Here is an 18,765-nt window from a genome sequence, read left to right as displayed (position 1 = left end):
TGACACCGAGCCACACGAGGGGATATTAGGGTCACAGAGGTAGGTTTTAAGGATTTGAGTACAGGAGTAAAGAAGTCTTCCTCCAATTATATAGGGCCTTGGTGAGACCACACCTGGAGTACTGTGTACAGTTTTGGTCTCTTTACCTAAGGAAAGATATACTTGCCATAGAGGGAGTGCAACGAAAGTTCATCAGATTGATTCCTAGGATGGCGGGACTGTCGTATGAGAAGAGATTGAGTAAACTAGGCCTGTATTCCCTTGAATTCAGAAGAATGAGAGGGGATCTCATTGAAGCATACAAAATTATTACCGGGCTTGATAGGGTGGATGCTGGGAGAATGTTTCCCTTGGCTGGGGAGTCTAGAACCAGGGGCCACAGCCTCAGGATAAAGGGTAGGTCATTCAGGACTGAGATGAGAAGACATTTCTTCACACAGAGGGTGGTGAATCTTTGGAATTCTCTACCCCAGAGGGCTGTGGAGGCTCAGTCATTGGGTATATTCAAAACAGACGTCGGTAGATTTCTGACTAGTGAGGGCATCAAGGGATATGGCGATAGGGCCGGTGAATGGAGTTGAGGCAGAAGATCAGCCATGATCTCACTGAATGGTGGAGCAGGCGCGAAGGGGCCGAATGGCCCACTCCTGCTCCTATCTCTTATCTTATGTTCTTAAGGACCATCTTAAAGGAGCGGAGCGAGGACGAGAGGTTTAGGGAGGGTTGTGGGGCTGGAGGAGGTTACAGAGATAGGGAGGGTTGTGTTGTGTATGTAACCGTTTACCTTTAAGGGATCTATAGAATGTAACCGTTCGCCTTTAAGAGCACTACTTTAGGGTGGCACTATCTATTGGCTCATGTATACTGTAATACCGATAGTGACCACACCAGTATATAAGGGTTGTGATACGTTAACTAGGGCAGAATCGCCCGAGCCTCTGAATAGTAAAGACGTGTTTTATTTTGTTAACAGTGGAGTCTGTGATTATTTATAATACAACCCACAGACTTAACATTGGCGACGAGTCAGGATTCGAACCCTGCGGCAGTTGTTCCACGGCGGCTTCGTCCGAAGACAGGACGTTGAAGAGAGGTTTCAATCCTCACCAGTCTGGAACCGACAGGCTGGAAGCGACAGGCATTAGGACCCTGAAGCCTCCATAACCTCGTGGGTAAGCCGCAGCGTTGGCTGCAAAGACAGGGCGATCGCAATCCCTGATAAGAGCCGCGGTGAAACGCGCGAGCGGGTGAGCCAGAGGCCGGGGGCCGCTTTCAAGTGCGAGGCGCAGCCGGGCCATCGATCGCATCCGCTGATAAGGCCCGCACTCGGGCTGAAAGTCAGCGTCGGGGAACGGGTGATAACCGCCATTGAAGTGGGTGGAGAGCGCCGAGAAGCGCGGGAAAACCGCCATCGAAGTGGGCGGGGAGAGCGAGAAGCGCGGGAAAGCCGCCATTTTTCGCGGGGAAACCGCTGAAGAAGAAGGAAGAAGCGGGAAACCGCCATCTTGGAAATTATTAAGAATTTCAGGAAAGTAATAAGATTTTTCAGAAAGGCTGGTGTGTTCTCAAGAAGAGAGGGAAAATAAGTATAAGTACAGCAATACTTGTGGTGTTCTCAAGAAGAGAGAAGAAAATTAATAATAAGTAAAGTAATACTTGTACTGTACTCGAAAAGAGAAGAAGATGCCTAAGCGAGGAAATATTAATGACTTTAATGCTGAAATAGAAGACTGGGCCACGTATGTGGAACGCATAGAAATATATTGCGTAGCCAACGACATTGAGGATGACGACAAGGCAATAACTTTGTTAAATTCGATGGGAGCAAAAACATACGGGCTTTTGAAACATCTAATAGCACCAGTTAAACCAGTGGACCAGACCTTCGAAGAGATCGTAGCAGTGCTGAAGGATCACTTGAACCCCACACCGTTGATACTGGCGGAACGATTTAAATTTTACGCCAGAACCCAGAGGCAAGATGAAAGCAATGCGGAATACTTAGTCGAACTGCGTAAGCTAGCGAAATACTGCCAGCTTGGAGGGAATTTGACAGAGGCGCTGCGGGACAAGTTCGTATGCGGCTTGGCCAAAGAAGGAACGCAGAAGCGACTCCTGGAGGAAAACGACCTCACACTGGACAGGGCTGTCCTCATAGCTTCATCGCACGAAGCCGCAGTAAAAGGGACGGCGGAAATGCAGCTAAAGGCGGCGGCACTCGGGGTGGACCAAATGACTGCAAGCATTTCCAAATGCTACCGTTGTGGAAAGACAACGCACGACCAGAATCAGTGCTGGTTTAAGAATCAAGAGTGCAGGAAATGTGGCAAACTGGGTCACATCGCGAAGGTATGCAGGTCCAAAAAGACCAACAAACAAAGGAAGCCACCACCACAAGAAAAGTACAACAAGGTGCATCAGGTGGCTGAAAAGAGTTCAGACGAACAAAATTCAGACTCAGACCCAAACAGCCAGGAGTTGGATAGTCTGAGAATCCACAATGTGGGTAAAGTAACTGATCTACAGACGATCTGGGTCACACTAAAAATAGCTGGAGTCCAAGTACGAATGGAGCTGGACACGGGATCAGCTGTATCAGTCATCAACCAAAAGGACTACCACCGACTATTCTCTCACATACCCTTAAGAAATACCAAGTTCGTATTACAGACATACACGGGGCATCGCGTATACCCCATGGGGAAAATAAGAGTCAAGGTGAGAGATAGGGGTAAAGTACACCCAAGAATGAATTTGTACGTACTACCTGAGGGAGGACCACCACTTCTAGGACGGGAGTGGATCAAGAAAATAGACATGGAATGGCACTACCGACAAGCAATGACGAGTGAGGACTCGGTGCAGACAAGCAGCTCAGACTCTGAGCCGGAAGACGATAAGTCCAGCTTATGTATGAAAAACAAGGTTAACATTAACTCACAGACTAAGGTTGGAAAATCGATGGCGTGCATAAAGACAGAGAATTCTGAGTCTGTTCAAGCTACAGACATATGCATTACGGAGGAACACCGGGCTCGAACTCAACGCTATTTCAAAGTACAACAACAATTAGAACAATTAAGTTACCGCCTCGTACAAGAGATGAAAACAATGAAAAAGTTCTATGACACCGAATGGGAGAGTCTGGAAAGACAACAGAACCTACTGGCTCAAGCAGAGAGCGACCATAGAGCCATCGTGACCAATTACCGATCACATCTCCCTGATGATGTTCAGGGGTTAGAATATTTGCATGATCTAGAGATACAGCAGAAGGGCAAATCACGCTGCACTGAGGATTTTGTTCTGCAATTAGAGACGGAGCTAGTGCAGGCAAAGTTAAGAGAAGTTGAATCACAGGGTGCTCTTAAGGAGATGCAGAAACAAATCTTGGACATGGAAAAGAGAAACGCTTCTTTACCTGATGAGAATAATGTGGCCATGTTGCAAGAGGAGCTTATAGGGGCGAAACTGAAAGAAGCTAAGCAAAGGATGTTGGAACTTGAAACGCAGAACCAAATCAGCGGTAATCAGCTATGTCAAGCAGAGAAGGAGTGCAAGGGTCTACATGAGAAGGTGCAATATCTCTCAGCCCAAAATAAGGGACTACTCACTCAGTTAAATGAAAGTAAACGGGAAATGGCTGAGATGGACTGCAAGAATAAAGAAGAGTTGATGGCAGTGAGACTTCGAGAGGCAGATAGCATAGCAGCCTTGGCTGAACTCCAACAGGAAATTGCGAAAGAAACAAATGAAGAGGAATCTTCAGGAAGCCAGGATTTTATTCCAGTTCTTCTCTACGACTCCTTACAAGCAGAGTGCGAGAAGTTGAAAAAACAGTATGAACAGGCCCAGACTACAATTCTGGAGGGGGTTAACTCAGCAACCTCCGAAAAGCTAGTTTCGTTGGAAGTATATGAGCAACTAAAGGTTGAACATGAGCAAGAAGTCCAAAGGCTGCAGGAAATTCTTGAGGAGCTCAGGGCCAAGACAGACTCATCGGTAGAAGTTCCATACATAGATGAGGATGTAGAGGTGAAAGACATGGCAGAACTCATAAAAATATGGAAGGAAGCCCAAGACAAATATGAGGCGGCAATTACCGAGGTTGACCGACTTGAAGAACAGTTTCAACTGGGAATGGGCCCTGAACATGAGCTAGAGAGCATCGAGGCGCAACTTCTCCAAGCACTGGAAGCCAAAGTACAAGAGGAAGAGAAGATGAAAGCATTGGAGAAAATGATGGATGAAATGGAGGAGTACGCTGAATTACGTCCAGGGGAACAGGAGAATGGGGAAACAGCCACTTCAGTAGAAGGATTAAATAGCCTGATAACGAAATCCCTGAAGGAAGGGAAAGGATTGAACGCACAAATGAGGCCAGGAGGGAAGGAAGGGCAGACATCCGAGGAAGAGCAGGATGAATATGATTGCTTGAAGAAGGGTTTTGACCTGTTGAGTGACACCGAATGTTATGAGGATGTGGTCTGCCCAAATTGTGATGGGAACTCCCAAAGTGCTGAAATCCTGAGGAAGCACTTAAGGTCTAAGGAACATAGAGAGTTGGTGGCGCTACAGATGGCAGCCGGGAAAAGAGCTCGGAGAGTTTCAAAAAGGCAGAAAAGAAAAAGAAGCAGAAAATAATAACTGTTTAAAATATTATTACTTCTACTACCTCAGTCCGAACACTACGAAAGGTGCTAAATTTGTAAAAAAAATCCAGGGACATTATCAAGACAGCCAGTGGGTTGTATAAGTCCGCACTGCTGGTTCAACAGGACGAAAGTACAAGCTGTTAAAAAAAAAAAAAAAAAAGGCTATGGAGGATGCTGTCTGGAACGAATTAATACCAGAGACTGAATTTATGAACTGTTCCCACAGAGACTGAACCTGTAAACTGATTCCACTGAGAGTATGTTTGTAAACTGTTATATGATGTTGACTCCATTGAGAGTATATCTGTAAATTGTTATATGACGTTGACTCCATCGAGAGTATATCTGCAAACTGTTTATATAAAGTTGAAGATTGTATGTTTAACGGGATTCTGTAAGTAATAAGCTAGGAAGGGAGGAGTGTTGTGTATGTAACCGTTTACCTTTAAGGGAACTATAGAATGTAACCGTTCGCCTTTAAGAGCACTACTTTAGGGTGGCACTATCTATTGGCTCATGTATACTGTAATACCGATAGTGACCACACCAGTATATAAGGGTTGTGATACGTTAACTAGGGCAGAATCGCCCGAGCCTCTGAATAGTAAAGACGTGTTTTATTTTGTTAACAGTGGAGTCTGTGATTATTTATAATACAACCCACAGACTTAACAGGTTGTAGGGGCTGGAGGAGGTTACAGAGATAGGGAGGGTTGTAGGGCTGGAGGAGGTTACAGAGATAGGGAGGTTTGTAGGGGCTGGAGGAGGTTACAGAGATAGGGAGGGTTGTAGGGCTGGAGGAGGTTACAGAGATAGGGAGGGTTGTAGAGGCTGGAGGAGGTTACAGAGATAGGGAGGGTTGTAGGGCTGGAGGAGGTTACAGAGATAGGGAGGGTTGTAGGGCTGGAGGAGGTTACAGAGATAGGGAGGGTTGTAGGGGCTGGAGGAGGTTACAGAGATAGGGAGGTTTGTAGGGGCTGGAGGAGGTTACAGAGATAGGGAGGGTTGTAGGGGCTGGAGGAGGTTACAGAGATAGGGTGGGTTGTAGGGGCTGGAGGAGGTTACAGAGATAAGGAGGAGGGGGCGAGGCCATGGAAGGATCTGAAAACAAGGATGAGAATTTTAAAATCGAGGCATTGGCGGACCGGGGAACTAATGTAGGTCAGCGAGCATGAGAGGGGCGGCGGGTGGATGGACAGGACTCGGTGCGAGTTAGGACACGGGAGGCAGAGTTTTGGATGAGCACAAGTTTACGGAGGGTGCAAGGTGGGAGGCCGGCCAGGGGAGCGTTGGAGTCTGGAGGTAACAGAGGCACGGGATGAGGGTTTCAGCAGCAGATGAGCCCAGGCAGGGGCAGAGACGTTAAGGGTGATGTTACGGAGGTGGAAGTAGGTGATGGAGCAGATATGGGGTCGGAAGCTGATCTCGGGGTCAAACACAACACCAAGGTTGCGAACGGTCGGGCTCGGCTTCAGACAGTTGCCAGGGATGGCAACGGTGGCCAGGGAACGGAGTTTGTGGCCATGTTACGGAGATGGAAGTAGGCGGTCTTTGGGATGGAGAGGATGCGGGGTCGGGGATCGAACGGGGCACAGAGGTTGCGCGCACTCCCCGAGTTTGGGGCGAGAGGTTCGCCGAGGGCAACACAGGGCGGGACATCTGAGGAAAGGGCGGCTGGGCTCAGGGCCAAGAGTCGTGAGCCGCGCGCGTGCACTGACCCCGCCACCCCAGAGACCGAACCAAAACCGAGGGAAAGGACTGGAGCGCCAAAAGAAAACCGGCTGCCCTCACCTTGACGATATTTTCATCCTCGGAGCTGCATTCCACGAACTCCGACACGTCCGTCACCGAGCCGCTCCCCTCCACCGTCACCGCCTTAATGGGCACCATCGCCAAGCGACCAGTCAGGACGGCCGTGTTCAGGACCTCCTGCTCCTGTCGGGAGGTCAAGGGGCAACAGTCACGCCGAGAAAGGTTAAGTTCCAAAGGTCAGGATGAGAAAAGTTAGGGAGCAAAGGTCAGGGCAAGAAAGGTTAAGGTGCAAAGGTCAGCGCAAGGAGGTTACAGAGATAGGGAGGGTTGTAGGGGTTGGAGGAGGTTACAGAGATAGGGAGGGTTGTAGGAGGTTACAGAGATAGGGAGGGTTGTAGGGGTTGGAGGAGGTTACAGAGATAGGGAGGGTTGTAGGGCTGCAGGAGGTTACAGAGATAGGGAGGGTTGTAGGGCTGGAGGATGTTACAGAGATAGGGAGGGTTGTAGGGCTGGAGGATGTTACAGAGATAGGGAGGGTTGTAGGGCTGGAGGATGTTACAGAGATAGGGAGGGTTGTAGGGGCTGGAGGAGGTTACAGAGATAGGGAGGGTTGTAGGGCTGGAGGAGGTTACAGAGATAGGGAGGGTTGTAGGGCTGGAGGAGGTTACAGGGATAGGGAGGGTTGTAGGGCTGGAGGAGGTTACAGAGATAGGGAGGGTTGTAGGGACTGGAGGAGGTTACAGGGATAGGGAGGGTTGTAGGGCTGGAGGAGGTTACAGGGATAGGGAGGGTTGTAGGGACTGGAGGAGGTTACAGAGATAGGGAGGGTTGTAGGGCTGGAGGAGGTTACAGGGATAGGGAGGGTTGTAGGGCTGGAAGTCTGCCGCAATACTCCCCAGGGGAAAGGATCAAGCGCATGTAGAAGCATGTCCCCAATCCCGGCCTCCTGTTACCATGGCGAGGGGGACAAGGCCCCGGACGTCTCGCTGGGTGACCATCAGCTCGGAGACGATCCTGTCGCGGTCGGGCGCCGAGCTCCTGCCCCCGTACTCCAGCTGCCACGCAATGCGCCGCATCACCACCTCACCACCAAACTCCTCGGTCTCCAGTTCCAGCCTCGCAATCTCCAGGAAATCCTCACCGGGGCTGTCGGAAGGAGAGGGAGGTTAGAGGGACAGGAAGAAGAGGCATTAGACTGAGGGACATGGAGAGAGAGAGAGAGAGAGCGTGAGAGGCGAGAGGGAGATAGAATAAGGGTGAGAGAGAGACAGAGACAGAGAGTGAGAGGCATAATAACATAAGAATTCGGAGCAGGTGTCGGCCACTTGGCCCCTCGAGCCTGCTCCGTCATTCAATAAGATCATGGCTGATCTGATCTTGGCCTCAACTCCACTTCCCTGCCCGCTCCCCATAACCCTCGACTCCCTTATCGTTCAAAAATCTGTCTATCTCCACCTTAAATATATTCAATGACCCAGCCTCCACAGCTCTCTGGGGAAGAGAATTCCAAAGATTCACGACCCTCCGAGAAGAAATTCCTCCTCATTTCCGATTTAAAAGGGTACCCCTTTATTCTGAAATTATGCCCCCTTGCTCTGGATACCCCCACGAGGGGAAACATCCTCTCTGCATCTACCCTGTCAATCCCCCTCAGTATCTTATGTTTCAATAAGATCACCTCTCATTCTTCTAAACTCCAATGAGTATAGGCCCAACCTGCTCAACATTTCTTCAAAAGTCAACCCCCCTCATCTCAGGAATCAACCTCGTGAATCGTCTCTGAACTGCCTCCAATGTAAGTATATCCTTCCTTAAATAAGGAGACCAAAACTGTACGCAGTACTCCAGGTGTGGTCTCACCAACACCCTGTACAGTTGGAGCAGGACTTCCCTACTTTTATACTCCAACCCCCTTCCAATAAAGGCCAACATTCCATTTGCCTTCCTAATTACTTGCTGTACTTGCATGCTAACTTTTTGTGATTCATGTACAAGGACCCCCAGATCCCTCTGTACCTCAGCATTTTGTAATCTCTCCATTTAAATAATAATTGCCTTTTTTATTTTTCCTACCAAAGTGGATAACCTCACATTTTCCCACATTAAGCTCCATCTGCCAGATTTTTGCCCACTCACTTAGCCTATCTATATCCCCTTGGAGATTCTTTACGTCCTCCACACAATTTGCTTTCCCACCTATCTTTGTATCATCAGCAAATTTGGCTACATTACACTCAGTCCCTTCATCCAAGTCATTAATATCGATTGTAAATAGTTGAGGCCCCAGCACTGATCCCTACGGCACCCCACTAGTTACAGTTTGCCAACCTGAAAATGACCCATTTATCCCGACTCCGTTTTCTGTCCGTTAACCAATTCTCTATCCATGCTAATATATTACCCCAACTCCGTGAGCTCTTATCTTGTGTAGTAACCTTTTACGTGGCACCTTATCGAATGCCTTCTCGAAATCCAAATACACGACATCTACTGGTTCCCCTTTTATGCACCCTGCTCGTTACATCCTCAATTTGTCAAACATGATTTCCCTTTCAGAAAACCATGCTGACTCTGCTTGACTATATTATGATTTTCTAAATGTCCTGCTATCGCTTCCTTAATGATGGACTCCAGCATTTTCCCCAATGACAGATGTTCAGCTAACTAGTCTATAGTTCCCTGCTTTCTGTCTCCCTCCTTTCTTAAATAGGGGCGTTACATTTGTGGTTTTCCAATCCGCTGGGACCTCTCCAGATACCAGGGAATTTGGTAGATTACAACCAGAGAGAACAAGGCAGAGAGTGAGCGGCAGAGAGTGAAAGAGAGAGAGAGAGAGGGAGAGAATGAGCCAAACAGTGAGAGGCAGAGAGGCAGAGAGAAAGATAGAGAGAGAAAGAGACATACAGACAGCAAGGGGTCAATTTTAACTGAGGTGCGGGGAATTGTCGGGTTCCCCGAATTTGGTGTTTCCCACACGAATCTAAATGGGTCTGTGAGATTGATGCAATTTTCACTCAATTGGCCAATTGATATCCAACGTGTGGGAAGCCTTGGCAATTGAGTATTTCCAGTCAGAAAGTCGCAGAATATGATGTCATCATTGCTGCTGCTTTTAAGGTCCACAGCAAGCCTTGCTTCCTCTGCAGGCTTCCAAACTTCACCATTGAGATGGCACAGGAGCCTGCAGGAGCAATGGCCAGCGGGAGGGCAAGAGCTGCCCCAAAATTTGATGAGGCTTCACTCCAGGCATTACTGGATGGTGCTAGGGCCCACAGGGAGGTCCTGTTCCCTTCTTCAGGGAGGAAGAGGCCTCCCAGTCAAACCAAGGCTGTGTGGCTACAGGTGGCTGGGGAAGTTAACTCCTTGGGGCTCACATGGTGCACCTGGATGCAGTGCAGGAAAAGATTCCATGACCTTCATCACACTGGAAAAGTAAGTACTGTATGATGTTTCCATCACCCTCAATCTGATCCCCATTGCCTTTCCTCACCAGCACTCAGCTTTAGCAATCTCTCCCTCCACATCCCACTAGACACTCACATCCATGCACCCTTACCCATTCCCTCTCTCTCTATGCTCACATTTACAGAACTATTCCCCCATGCAGCCCTCACACTCCCTCTCACTCTGATGCTTTGAACACAACTGACAACACACAGGGAGGGCCCCTTGGTCTTGCAACCTCACTCCATCTTTGTCTCCTTCTAAGTATCTATGCTATGCAACCTCTACACTCACTCCTTCATTCTCACTCCACCTCCACTTGTCTCCCTCATTGCAGGAAAAGGGAGCTCACAACAGGAGAGAGCGAGCCAGGACAGGAGGATGGCCGCCCTCAGTAGCCCAGCTCACCCCCTGGGAGGAAGGCGTCCTGGAGATTGTCGGGGCTGACATAGATGCGGAAGTTGGGGAAGGACAGACAGGTGCATCCCCGCAAGCTGGTGACAGAATAGTTTTCCATCTCTCTCATTGGCATTGCATGAGTCGCTGATAATGATTTTGAAGCTACATCATATGGACTTATGATCATCTGCAAAATGCAATGTGCATGTAACCTTGGCATCACATCTCTAACGTTTTCCTTGACTCCCCCACAGGACCATCGAGAGCCCCCGTCCCCAGTGTGCAGGAGGAAGAGCCTGAGCAGCCAGACTCCTCAGAGGAATCTGCAACCTCTGAGGGCGCAGCGTCAGCAGAAATAAGCGCACCCAGCACCAGCGCAGACACTCACACCTCGGTGGGATCTTCGGGACATAGAGTAGAGTTGTCACCTGGTGTATCACAGCTCACAAGTGAGCATCAGCAGATTGTGGAGACAGGAACAGCAGTGGAGAGTCCTCGCCGGAGGGCGCAGGACTCTGCCAGCTCGGCTCAGCTGCATGTCAACCCTCTGCCTTTGGGTCCATCCGTAAGATCAGAGGTGATGGAACTCCATGCACAGATGCAGGAGTCTCTGGCAGGTTTTGTCTCCAGGGTCACTGCGAGTGTGGAGCGAATGGAGGAGTCCTTAGCGAACACGAGCAGAGCCTTTGTGGAGTCTTTGGCGCATGAACGCATCAACACGGAAAGGATGGCTACCTACATGGAAATGATTGCTGCCTCCGTGGTAAGGATGGCTACGGTAGAGGAGAGGAGGGCTACGGCAGAGGAGGAGGTTAGTCGCCAGGGTATGGAAAACATGGTGAGTGTTCAGAATAGAATGACTTCTCTTGAGGAGCGATGGGCATCTATTGAACAGAGAAACCAGACCTTCATGGAAGTCCTTCTGAGTAGGACTGCCATTGCAGATACGGGTCCCCATGGCCCCCTGATGTGCAGCAAGGTGCTCTCAAGCCACGTGCAGGCACTGAGGGGGACCTGACTCATGAGAGGGAGGTTGGTGGCAGACCTCAAGGAAGTGGGGGCTCCTCTCCAAGCGCTCACACTTCCATGCCACTGCAGAGCCCTCGGTCAGAGCCCCGCTGGAGTCCACACCCAACTGAGATATACGTCTCAACTCCTGCACAGCCACAGGAGCAGCAGGCTGCTGACGAGCCCTCACAGGCTCGCCACCCCAGAGGACGCCCGCCAAAGGTGTCGAGACAGGAGCAGCAGGAAAGTGAGCAAGGGGCCTCCACATCTGCTGAAGCCACAGGGGAACCACTACGTAGGAGCACGCGTAAGATGAAAATAAAGCACAAATAGTCACAAGGGTAGTCACTTGGGTGAAATGTTGTGTATTCTGTAAAAATGCCATCAGTTGTTGGTTTTGCATAAAAATTCTGATGGCAACTTCTGCAGCTGTGGCGTGTGTCATTTCGCGAATGGGGCTGGAGGTCCTCTAATGCCAAGAAGGGAAGGAAAAAAAGGCCTCCCATGCTTCTGGTAGGTGCCTCAGTTGAGGAAGCGCTGAGTGAGGATGGTGAGAGGGGTCACACAGGAGGTCACACTGGAGAAGTGTGTGAGGCTCCAACCTTCCACAGGTGTGGTTAAGCCTGGTAAAAGTTGCCCCGGGCCTGAAACAACAAAGTCCTGCCACCTGCAAATGATGACTGATCAAATCTCCTCTTTAATGGTTGACCTGCAGCTGATAGTCAGCAAGCCAATCGTGCTCATGCCAGGTTTCACAGGCGTGATCCCCACCAGGCGTGGTTTACGTGGGAAAAGGGTTAAACAGGCAAGCGCCTGTTAAAATGGGATTATAAAGGCCAATGAGTGCTGTTTAAGGGCCCTAAAGACCAGCCCCGTCTGTTGCAGGCGGGACTGATTCAGGACCATCAGACACGCCTGGGTTAAAATGGCTAGGTGTCGGGAACCAGGCCTGGGGGTGGGGGGGGTCCCGAACCCCAGGTTTTGCAATTTTAACCCCCCGCACGCCTCAAAGCCCGCCTGACGGCTGAGTTATAATTGAGCCCCAGGAGTCAGACAGACAGGGGGAGAACTCCCCCTGATCTTCCTTCAATAGTGGCCGTGGGATCTTTTACGTGCACCCAAGAGGGCAGAAGGGCCCTCAGTTTAACGTCTGATCCGAAAGTCGGAACCTCCGACAGTGCAGCGCTCCCTCAGTACTGCCCCTCCGACAGTGCAGCGCTCCCTCAGTACTGCCCCTCCGACAGTGCAGAGCTCCCTCAGTACTGCCCCTCCGACAGTGCAGCGCTCCCTCAGTACTGCCCCTCCGACAGTGCAGCGCTCTCTCAGTACTGCCCCTCCGACAGTGCAGCGCTCCCTCAGTACTGTCCCTCCGACAGTGCAGAGCTCCCTCAGTACTGCCCCTCCGACAGTGCGGCGCTCCCTCAGTACAGCCACTCCGACAGTGTGGCGCTCCCTCAGTACTGCCCCTCCGACAGTGCAGCGCTCCCTCAGTACTGCCTCTCCGACAGCGCGGCGCTCCCTCAGTACTGCCCCTCCGACAGTGCGGCGCTCCCTCAGTACTGCCCCTCCGACAGTGCAGCGCTCCCTCAGTACTGCCCCTCCGACAGTGCAGCGCTCCCTCAGTACTGCCTCTCCGAACAGTGCAGCGCTCCCTCAGTACTGCCCCTCCGACAGTGCGGCGCTCCCTCAGTACTGTCCCTCCGACAGTGCGGCGCTCCCTCAGTACTGTCCCTCCGACAGTGCGGCGCTCCCTCAGTACTGTCCCTCCGACAGTGCGGCGCTCCCTCAGTACTGTCCCTCCGACAGTGCAGAGCTCCCTCAGTACTGTCCCTCCGACAGTGCAGAGCTCCCTCAGTACTGCCCCCTCCGACAGTGCAGCGCTCCCTCAGTACTGCCCCTCCGACAGTGCAGAGCTCCCTCAGTACTGTCCCTCCGACAGTGCAGAGCTCCCTCAGTACTGCCCCTCCGACAGTGCAGCACTCCCTCAGTACTGCCCCTCCGACAGTGCAGAGCTCCCTCAGGACTGTACCTCCGACAGTGCAGCGCTCCCTCAGTACTGCCCCTCCGACAGTGCAGAGCTCTCTCAGTACTGCCCCTCCGACAGTGCGGCGCTCCCTCAGTACAGCCACTCCGACAGTGTAGCACTGTTTGTGACCCCCAACGGGATCTACCAGGGGTCAGTAGTCATAGAAACCCGCCCTGACCGTCACCGATCCATATTAAGCCGGCTCGGTAGCTACAATCACCCGGGACCCTGACACTCAGCCCGCCACGCAGTTCGGAGGGCGGATGGTGCAGGGCCCTATCTCCAAGTTGACGTCTTCGACCCCTGACCTCTCACCTCCAGTCCGCCGAGGCGCCGCTCCTGGTGCAGGTGACTGTGGCGATCTGGTGCTTGGACCCGTAGGAGCGGCTCAGCTCGACCTGCCACAGCTCCGGGACGCTGGGGTGAATGGACAAGATCCTCAAGCCCTTCTTCAGCTTGGCCCTGGGGGTCACGGAGAGGGAGGAAGATAAAACGATCCTCTACCATAGCAACCTCCGCCATAGCAACACTCCGCCATCGCAACCCACACCATCCCGGCTCCCGCCATCCCAAGATTCTCCACCCCGACCCTCGCCATAGCAACCTCTACCATCCCAACATTCTCCACCCCGACCCTCGCCATAGCAACCACCGCCATCCCAACATTCTCCACCCCGACCCTCGCCATAGCAACCACCGCCATCCCAAAATTCTCCACCCCGACCCTCGCCATAGCAACCACCACCATCCCAACATTCTCAACCCCGACCATCGCCATAGCAACCACCGCCATCCCAACATTCTCCACCCCAACCCTCGCCATAGCAACCACCACCATCCCAACACTCTCCACCCCGACCCTCACCATAGCAACCACCGCCATCCCAACATTCTCCACCCCAACCCTCGTCATAGCAACCACCACCATCCCAACATTCTCCACCCCGACCCTCACCATAGCAACCACCACCATCCCAACATTCTCCACCCCGACCCTCACCATAGCAACCACCACCATCCCAACATTCTCCACCCCGACCCTCGCCATAGCAACCACCGCCATCCCAAGCTCCCACTGCGCGCGGCTTTTACCTGATTACAACCTCCTCCAGCGAGAAGTTCCGGGCGATTGCCACGGTGATGCCCACCGTCTCCCCGGGCCGCAGGCTCCGGTCGGGCAGCCGGAGCAGCACGTTGGGGTCGATCCGGGTCTCCCGCGCGGCCGGCACCCCCAGGAGGACCACCCTGCCCACGTGCTGCAGCTCCTCCCGGCCCCCGGACCACGACTCACCCCCCGCCACCCCTCCGCACTCAGCGGGGGCTCGGGCACTGAAGTAGAGCTCGGCCCTGGCCTCCCGCTGGCTCCCGGGATCCGCCCGCCTCCTGCCTCTGCCAGGGCGCCCCGAGGGTGGAAACCAACCGCCAGGGAGCTCGAGACTCGCAACGCAGATTCCCAGCGGGCCCTAGAGAGAGAGAGAAAACACATCTGAACAGGTTAGACACAGAGTAATGCTCCCTCTACACTGTCCCATCAAACACTCCCAGGGCAGGTACAGCATGGGTTAGATACAAGGTAAAGCTCCCTCTACACTGTCCCATCAAACACTCCCAGGGCAGGTACAGCACGGGTTAGATACAAGGTAAAGCTCCCTCTACACTGTCCCATCAAACACTCCCAGGGCAGGTACAGCACGGGTTAGACACAGAGTAAAGCTCCCTCTACACTGTCCCATCAAACACTCCCAGAGCAGGTACAGCACGGGTTAGATACAGAGTAAACCTCCCTTTACACTGTCCCATCAAACACTCCCAGGACAGGTACAGCACAGGTTAGATACAGAGTAAAGCTCCCTTTATACTGTCCCATCAAACACCCCCAGGACAAGTACAACCATCCCCTTGCTCTGGGGTTGGATTTGACCGCAGGTCACGGGGGGGTGAAAGGTCAATGTTTGACCCACAGCCGGGATGTCCCGTTCACTTCCCCCCTTCGCTCCACCCCCAACAATGAAAGTGGGCCACTCTGACTGACCTTTAACCGGCAGTCACCTCTGGCCTCCTGCGTCTCCCGAAAAGCGTGCAGCCTCACGCAGGGCAGGCTCTCCTGGTCCTCGAGTGACCCCCACTGGCGGCCAGACACGTGGAACAAGACCTGGGCCCTCGGCCAGCTGGCGTGGACCATCCCTTCCACCACGTAGGCCCGGATCCTCCAGCTCAGGTTGGGGTAGGCCTGGGCCTCCGCGCCGCCCCGCGAGGGGTCAGGGAGCAGGCCGGGCAGCACCTGCCGGACGGAGAAGGGGCCGTGGGAGGCCTTGACCACGGGCAGGGACTTGGCCCTGTAGACCAGGAAGGGTTGGGAGCTGGTCCTCAGGCTGGAGTTCCAGGTCAGTGCCTCGTCCACTTGCTTCAAGAAGTAGTAGTCCTGGGCGTCTAGGATCTCGTAGTCGACGGGGAGGTAGAGCGGGATGGAGGACGTTGGCGGGTTCTCCGGGTAGGCCGCATTCCCAGCATGCTGCAGTGCTGAAAGGGGAAGAAATTGTATCAGAACCATTGAATCTCCAGAGCCCGTGAACAACATTCACACCCATTGAATCTCCTCCCACAGCCCGTGAACAACATTCACACCCATTGAATCTCCTCCCACAGCCCGTGTACAACCTTCACTCCCATTGAATCTCCTCCCACAGCCCGTGTACAACATTCGATCCCATTGAATCTCCTCCCACAGCCCGTGTACAACCTTCACTCCCATTGAATCTCCTCCCACAGCCCGTGTACAACATTCGATCCCATTGAATCTCCGCCCACAGCCCGTGTACAACATTCGATCCCATTGAATCTCCTCCCACAGCCCGTGTACAACCTTCACTCCCATTGAATCTCCGCCCACAGCCCGTGTACAACCTTCACTCCCATTGAATCTCCGCCCACAGCCCGTGTACAACATTCGATCCCATTGAATCTCCGCCCACAGCCCGTGTACAACATTCGATCCCATTGAATCTCCTCCCACAGCCCGTGTACAACCTTCACTCCCATTGAATCTCCGCCCACAGCCCGTGTACAACCTTCACTCCCATTGAATCTCCGCCCACAGCCCGTGTACAACCTTCACTCCCATTGAATCTCCGCCCACAGCCCGTGTACAACCTTCACTCCCATTGAATCTCCTCCCACAGCTCGTGTACAACATTCGATCCCATTGAATCTCCGCCCACAGCCCGTGTACAACCTTCACTCCCATTGAATCTCCTCCCACAGCCCGTGTACAACCTTCACTCCCATTGAATCTCCGCCCACAGCCCGTGTACAACATTCGATCCCATTGAATCTCCTCCCACATCCCATGTACAAACTTCACTCCCATTGAATCTCCTCCCACAGCCCACGGCCCAGCAGCGCCTATATTTCCTAAGGAGGCTGAAGGGATGGAACCTGTCACCCCTGATCCCCTCTAACTTTTACCGCTGCACAATAGAGAGCATCCTGACAAACTGTATCACAGTATGGTATGGCAGCTGTAGCTACTATGACCGGAAAGCCCTGCAGCGGGTAGTCAAAACTGCCCAACGCATTACCGGCACCCGGCTACCGACCATAGAGCACATATACCAGAAACGTTGTTTACGGAGGTCACGGTCCATCATCAAAGACCCTACCCACCCCAGCCACAGTCTGTTCGCCCTCCTGCCATCTGGGAGACGCTACAGATGCATTCGCACCTGTACGACCAGATTTAGGAACAGTTTCTTTCCCAGGGCTGTCATCCTACTGAACTCCACAAATAAACTCGAAAGCCTGCACATCTGTCAATGCACTTTATTATGGTTATGTTTATGTTAATGTATTACAAGCCAAATGTATGTTGAATGTTTAAATGTCTTAATCTAAATGTACACTTTCGGGAGCCACAAGCCTACATTTCGTTGTACTGCACTTGTGCACTAACAATGACAATAAAAGTTGATTTGATTTGTGTACAACCTTCACTCCCATTCCATCTCCTCCCACAGCCCGTGTACAACCTTCACTCCCATTCCATCTCCTCCCACAGCCCGTGTACAACCTTCATTCCCATTCCATCTCCTCCCACAGCCCATGTACAACCTTCACTCCCATTCCATCTCCTTCCACAGCCCGTGAACAACATTCACACCCATTCCATCTCCTTCCACAGCCCGTGTACAAACTTCACTCCCATTCCATCTCCTCCCACAGCCCGTGTACAACCTTCACTCCCATTCCATCTCCTCCCACATCCCGTGTACAACCTTCACACCCATTGAATCTCCTCCCACAGCCCGTGTACAACATTCACTCCCATTCCATCTCCTCCCACAGCCCGTGTACAAACTTCACTCCCATTCCATCTCCTCCCACAGCCCGTGTACAACCTTCACTCCCATTCCATCTCCTCCCACAGCCCGTGTACAACATTCACACCCATTCCATCTCCTCCCACAGCCCGTGTACAACCTTCACACCCATTGAATCTCCTCCCACAGCCCGTGTACAACATTCACACCCATTCCATCTCCTCCCACAGCCCGTGTACAACCTTCACTCCCATTCCATCTCCTCCCACAGCCCGTGTACAACCTTCACACCCATTGAAACTCCTCCCACAGCCCGTGTACAACATTCACACCCATTCCATCTCCTCCCACAACCCGTGTACAACCTTCACTCCAATTGCATCTCCTCCCACAGCCCGTGTACAACCTTCGCTCCCATTCCATCTCCTCCCACAGCCCGTGTACAACCTTCACACCCATTGAATCTCCTCCCACAGCCCGTGTACAACCTTCACACCCATTGAATCTCCTCCCACAGCCAGTGTACAACATTCACACCCATTCCATCTCCTCCCACAGCCCGTGTACAACCTTCACTCCCATTGAATCTCCTCCCACAGCCCGTGTACAACCTTCACACCCATTGAATCTCCTCCCACAGCCCGTGTACAACCTTCACTCCCATTGAATCTCCTCCCACAGCCCGTGTACAACATTCACACCCATTCCATCTCCTCCCACAGCCCGTGTACAACATTCACTCCCATTGAATCTCCTCCCACAGCCCGTGTACAACCTTCACACCCATTGAATCTCCTCCCACAGCCCGTGTACAACCTTCGCTCCCATTAAATCTCCTTCCACAGCCCGTGTACAACCTTCACTCCCATTAAATCTCCTCCCACAGCCCGTGTACAACATTCACACCCTTTCCATCTCCTCCCACAGCCCGTGTACAACATTCACTCCCATTAAATCTCCTCCCACAGCCCGTGTACAACATTCACACCCATTCCATCTCCTCCCACAGCCCGTGTACAACATTCACACCCATTGAAACTCCTCCCACAGCCCGTGAACAACATTCACACCCATTCCATCTCCTCCCACAGCCCGTGTACAACATTCACTCCCATTGAATCTCCTCCCACAGCCCGTGTACAACCTTCACTCCCATTAAATCTCC

The 18,765-nt window shown here is 52.3% G+C and overlaps 2 protein-coding genes across 2 annotated transcripts in view; one reads left to right on the top strand and one right to left on the bottom strand.

Moving 5' to 3' along the window:
• Positions 1-16,336, bottom strand: part of LOC147092100 (transmembrane protein 132D-like) — a 29,804-nt gene extending 13,468 nt beyond the window's left edge. Inside the window, exons 1-5 of the mRNA XM_085975841.1 lie at positions 15,317-16,336; positions 14,377-14,747; positions 13,600-13,746; positions 7,361-7,553; positions 6,447-6,590 (exon numbers count right to left, since the gene is read on the bottom strand). Of these exons, the coding sequence (XP_085831967.1) occupies positions 6,447-6,590; positions 7,361-7,553; positions 13,600-13,746; positions 14,377-14,747; positions 15,317-15,862 (1,401 nt within the window). The 5' untranslated portion in view covers positions 15,863-16,336. The remainder of the gene's footprint in view (positions 1-6,446; positions 6,591-7,360; positions 7,554-13,599; positions 13,747-14,376; positions 14,748-15,316) is intronic.
• Positions 1-18,765, top strand: part of LOC147092098 (AMP deaminase 3-like) — a 997,179-nt gene that overhangs the window by 894,113 nt on the left and 84,301 nt on the right. The gene's annotated exons all lie outside the window — the stretch shown is intronic.

Source organism: Somniosus microcephalus, unplaced genomic scaffold (genome assembly GCF_052327205.1).
Source record: "Somniosus microcephalus isolate GS21.2 unplaced genomic scaffold, FLI_Smic_1.0 unresolved_chr2, whole genome shotgun sequence".
NCBI lineage: Eukaryota > Metazoa > Chordata > Chondrichthyes > Squaliformes > Somniosidae > Somniosus > Somniosus microcephalus.
Note: the sequence above shows the minus strand (reverse complement) of the source record. Positions and strands in the feature narration are given on the sequence as shown.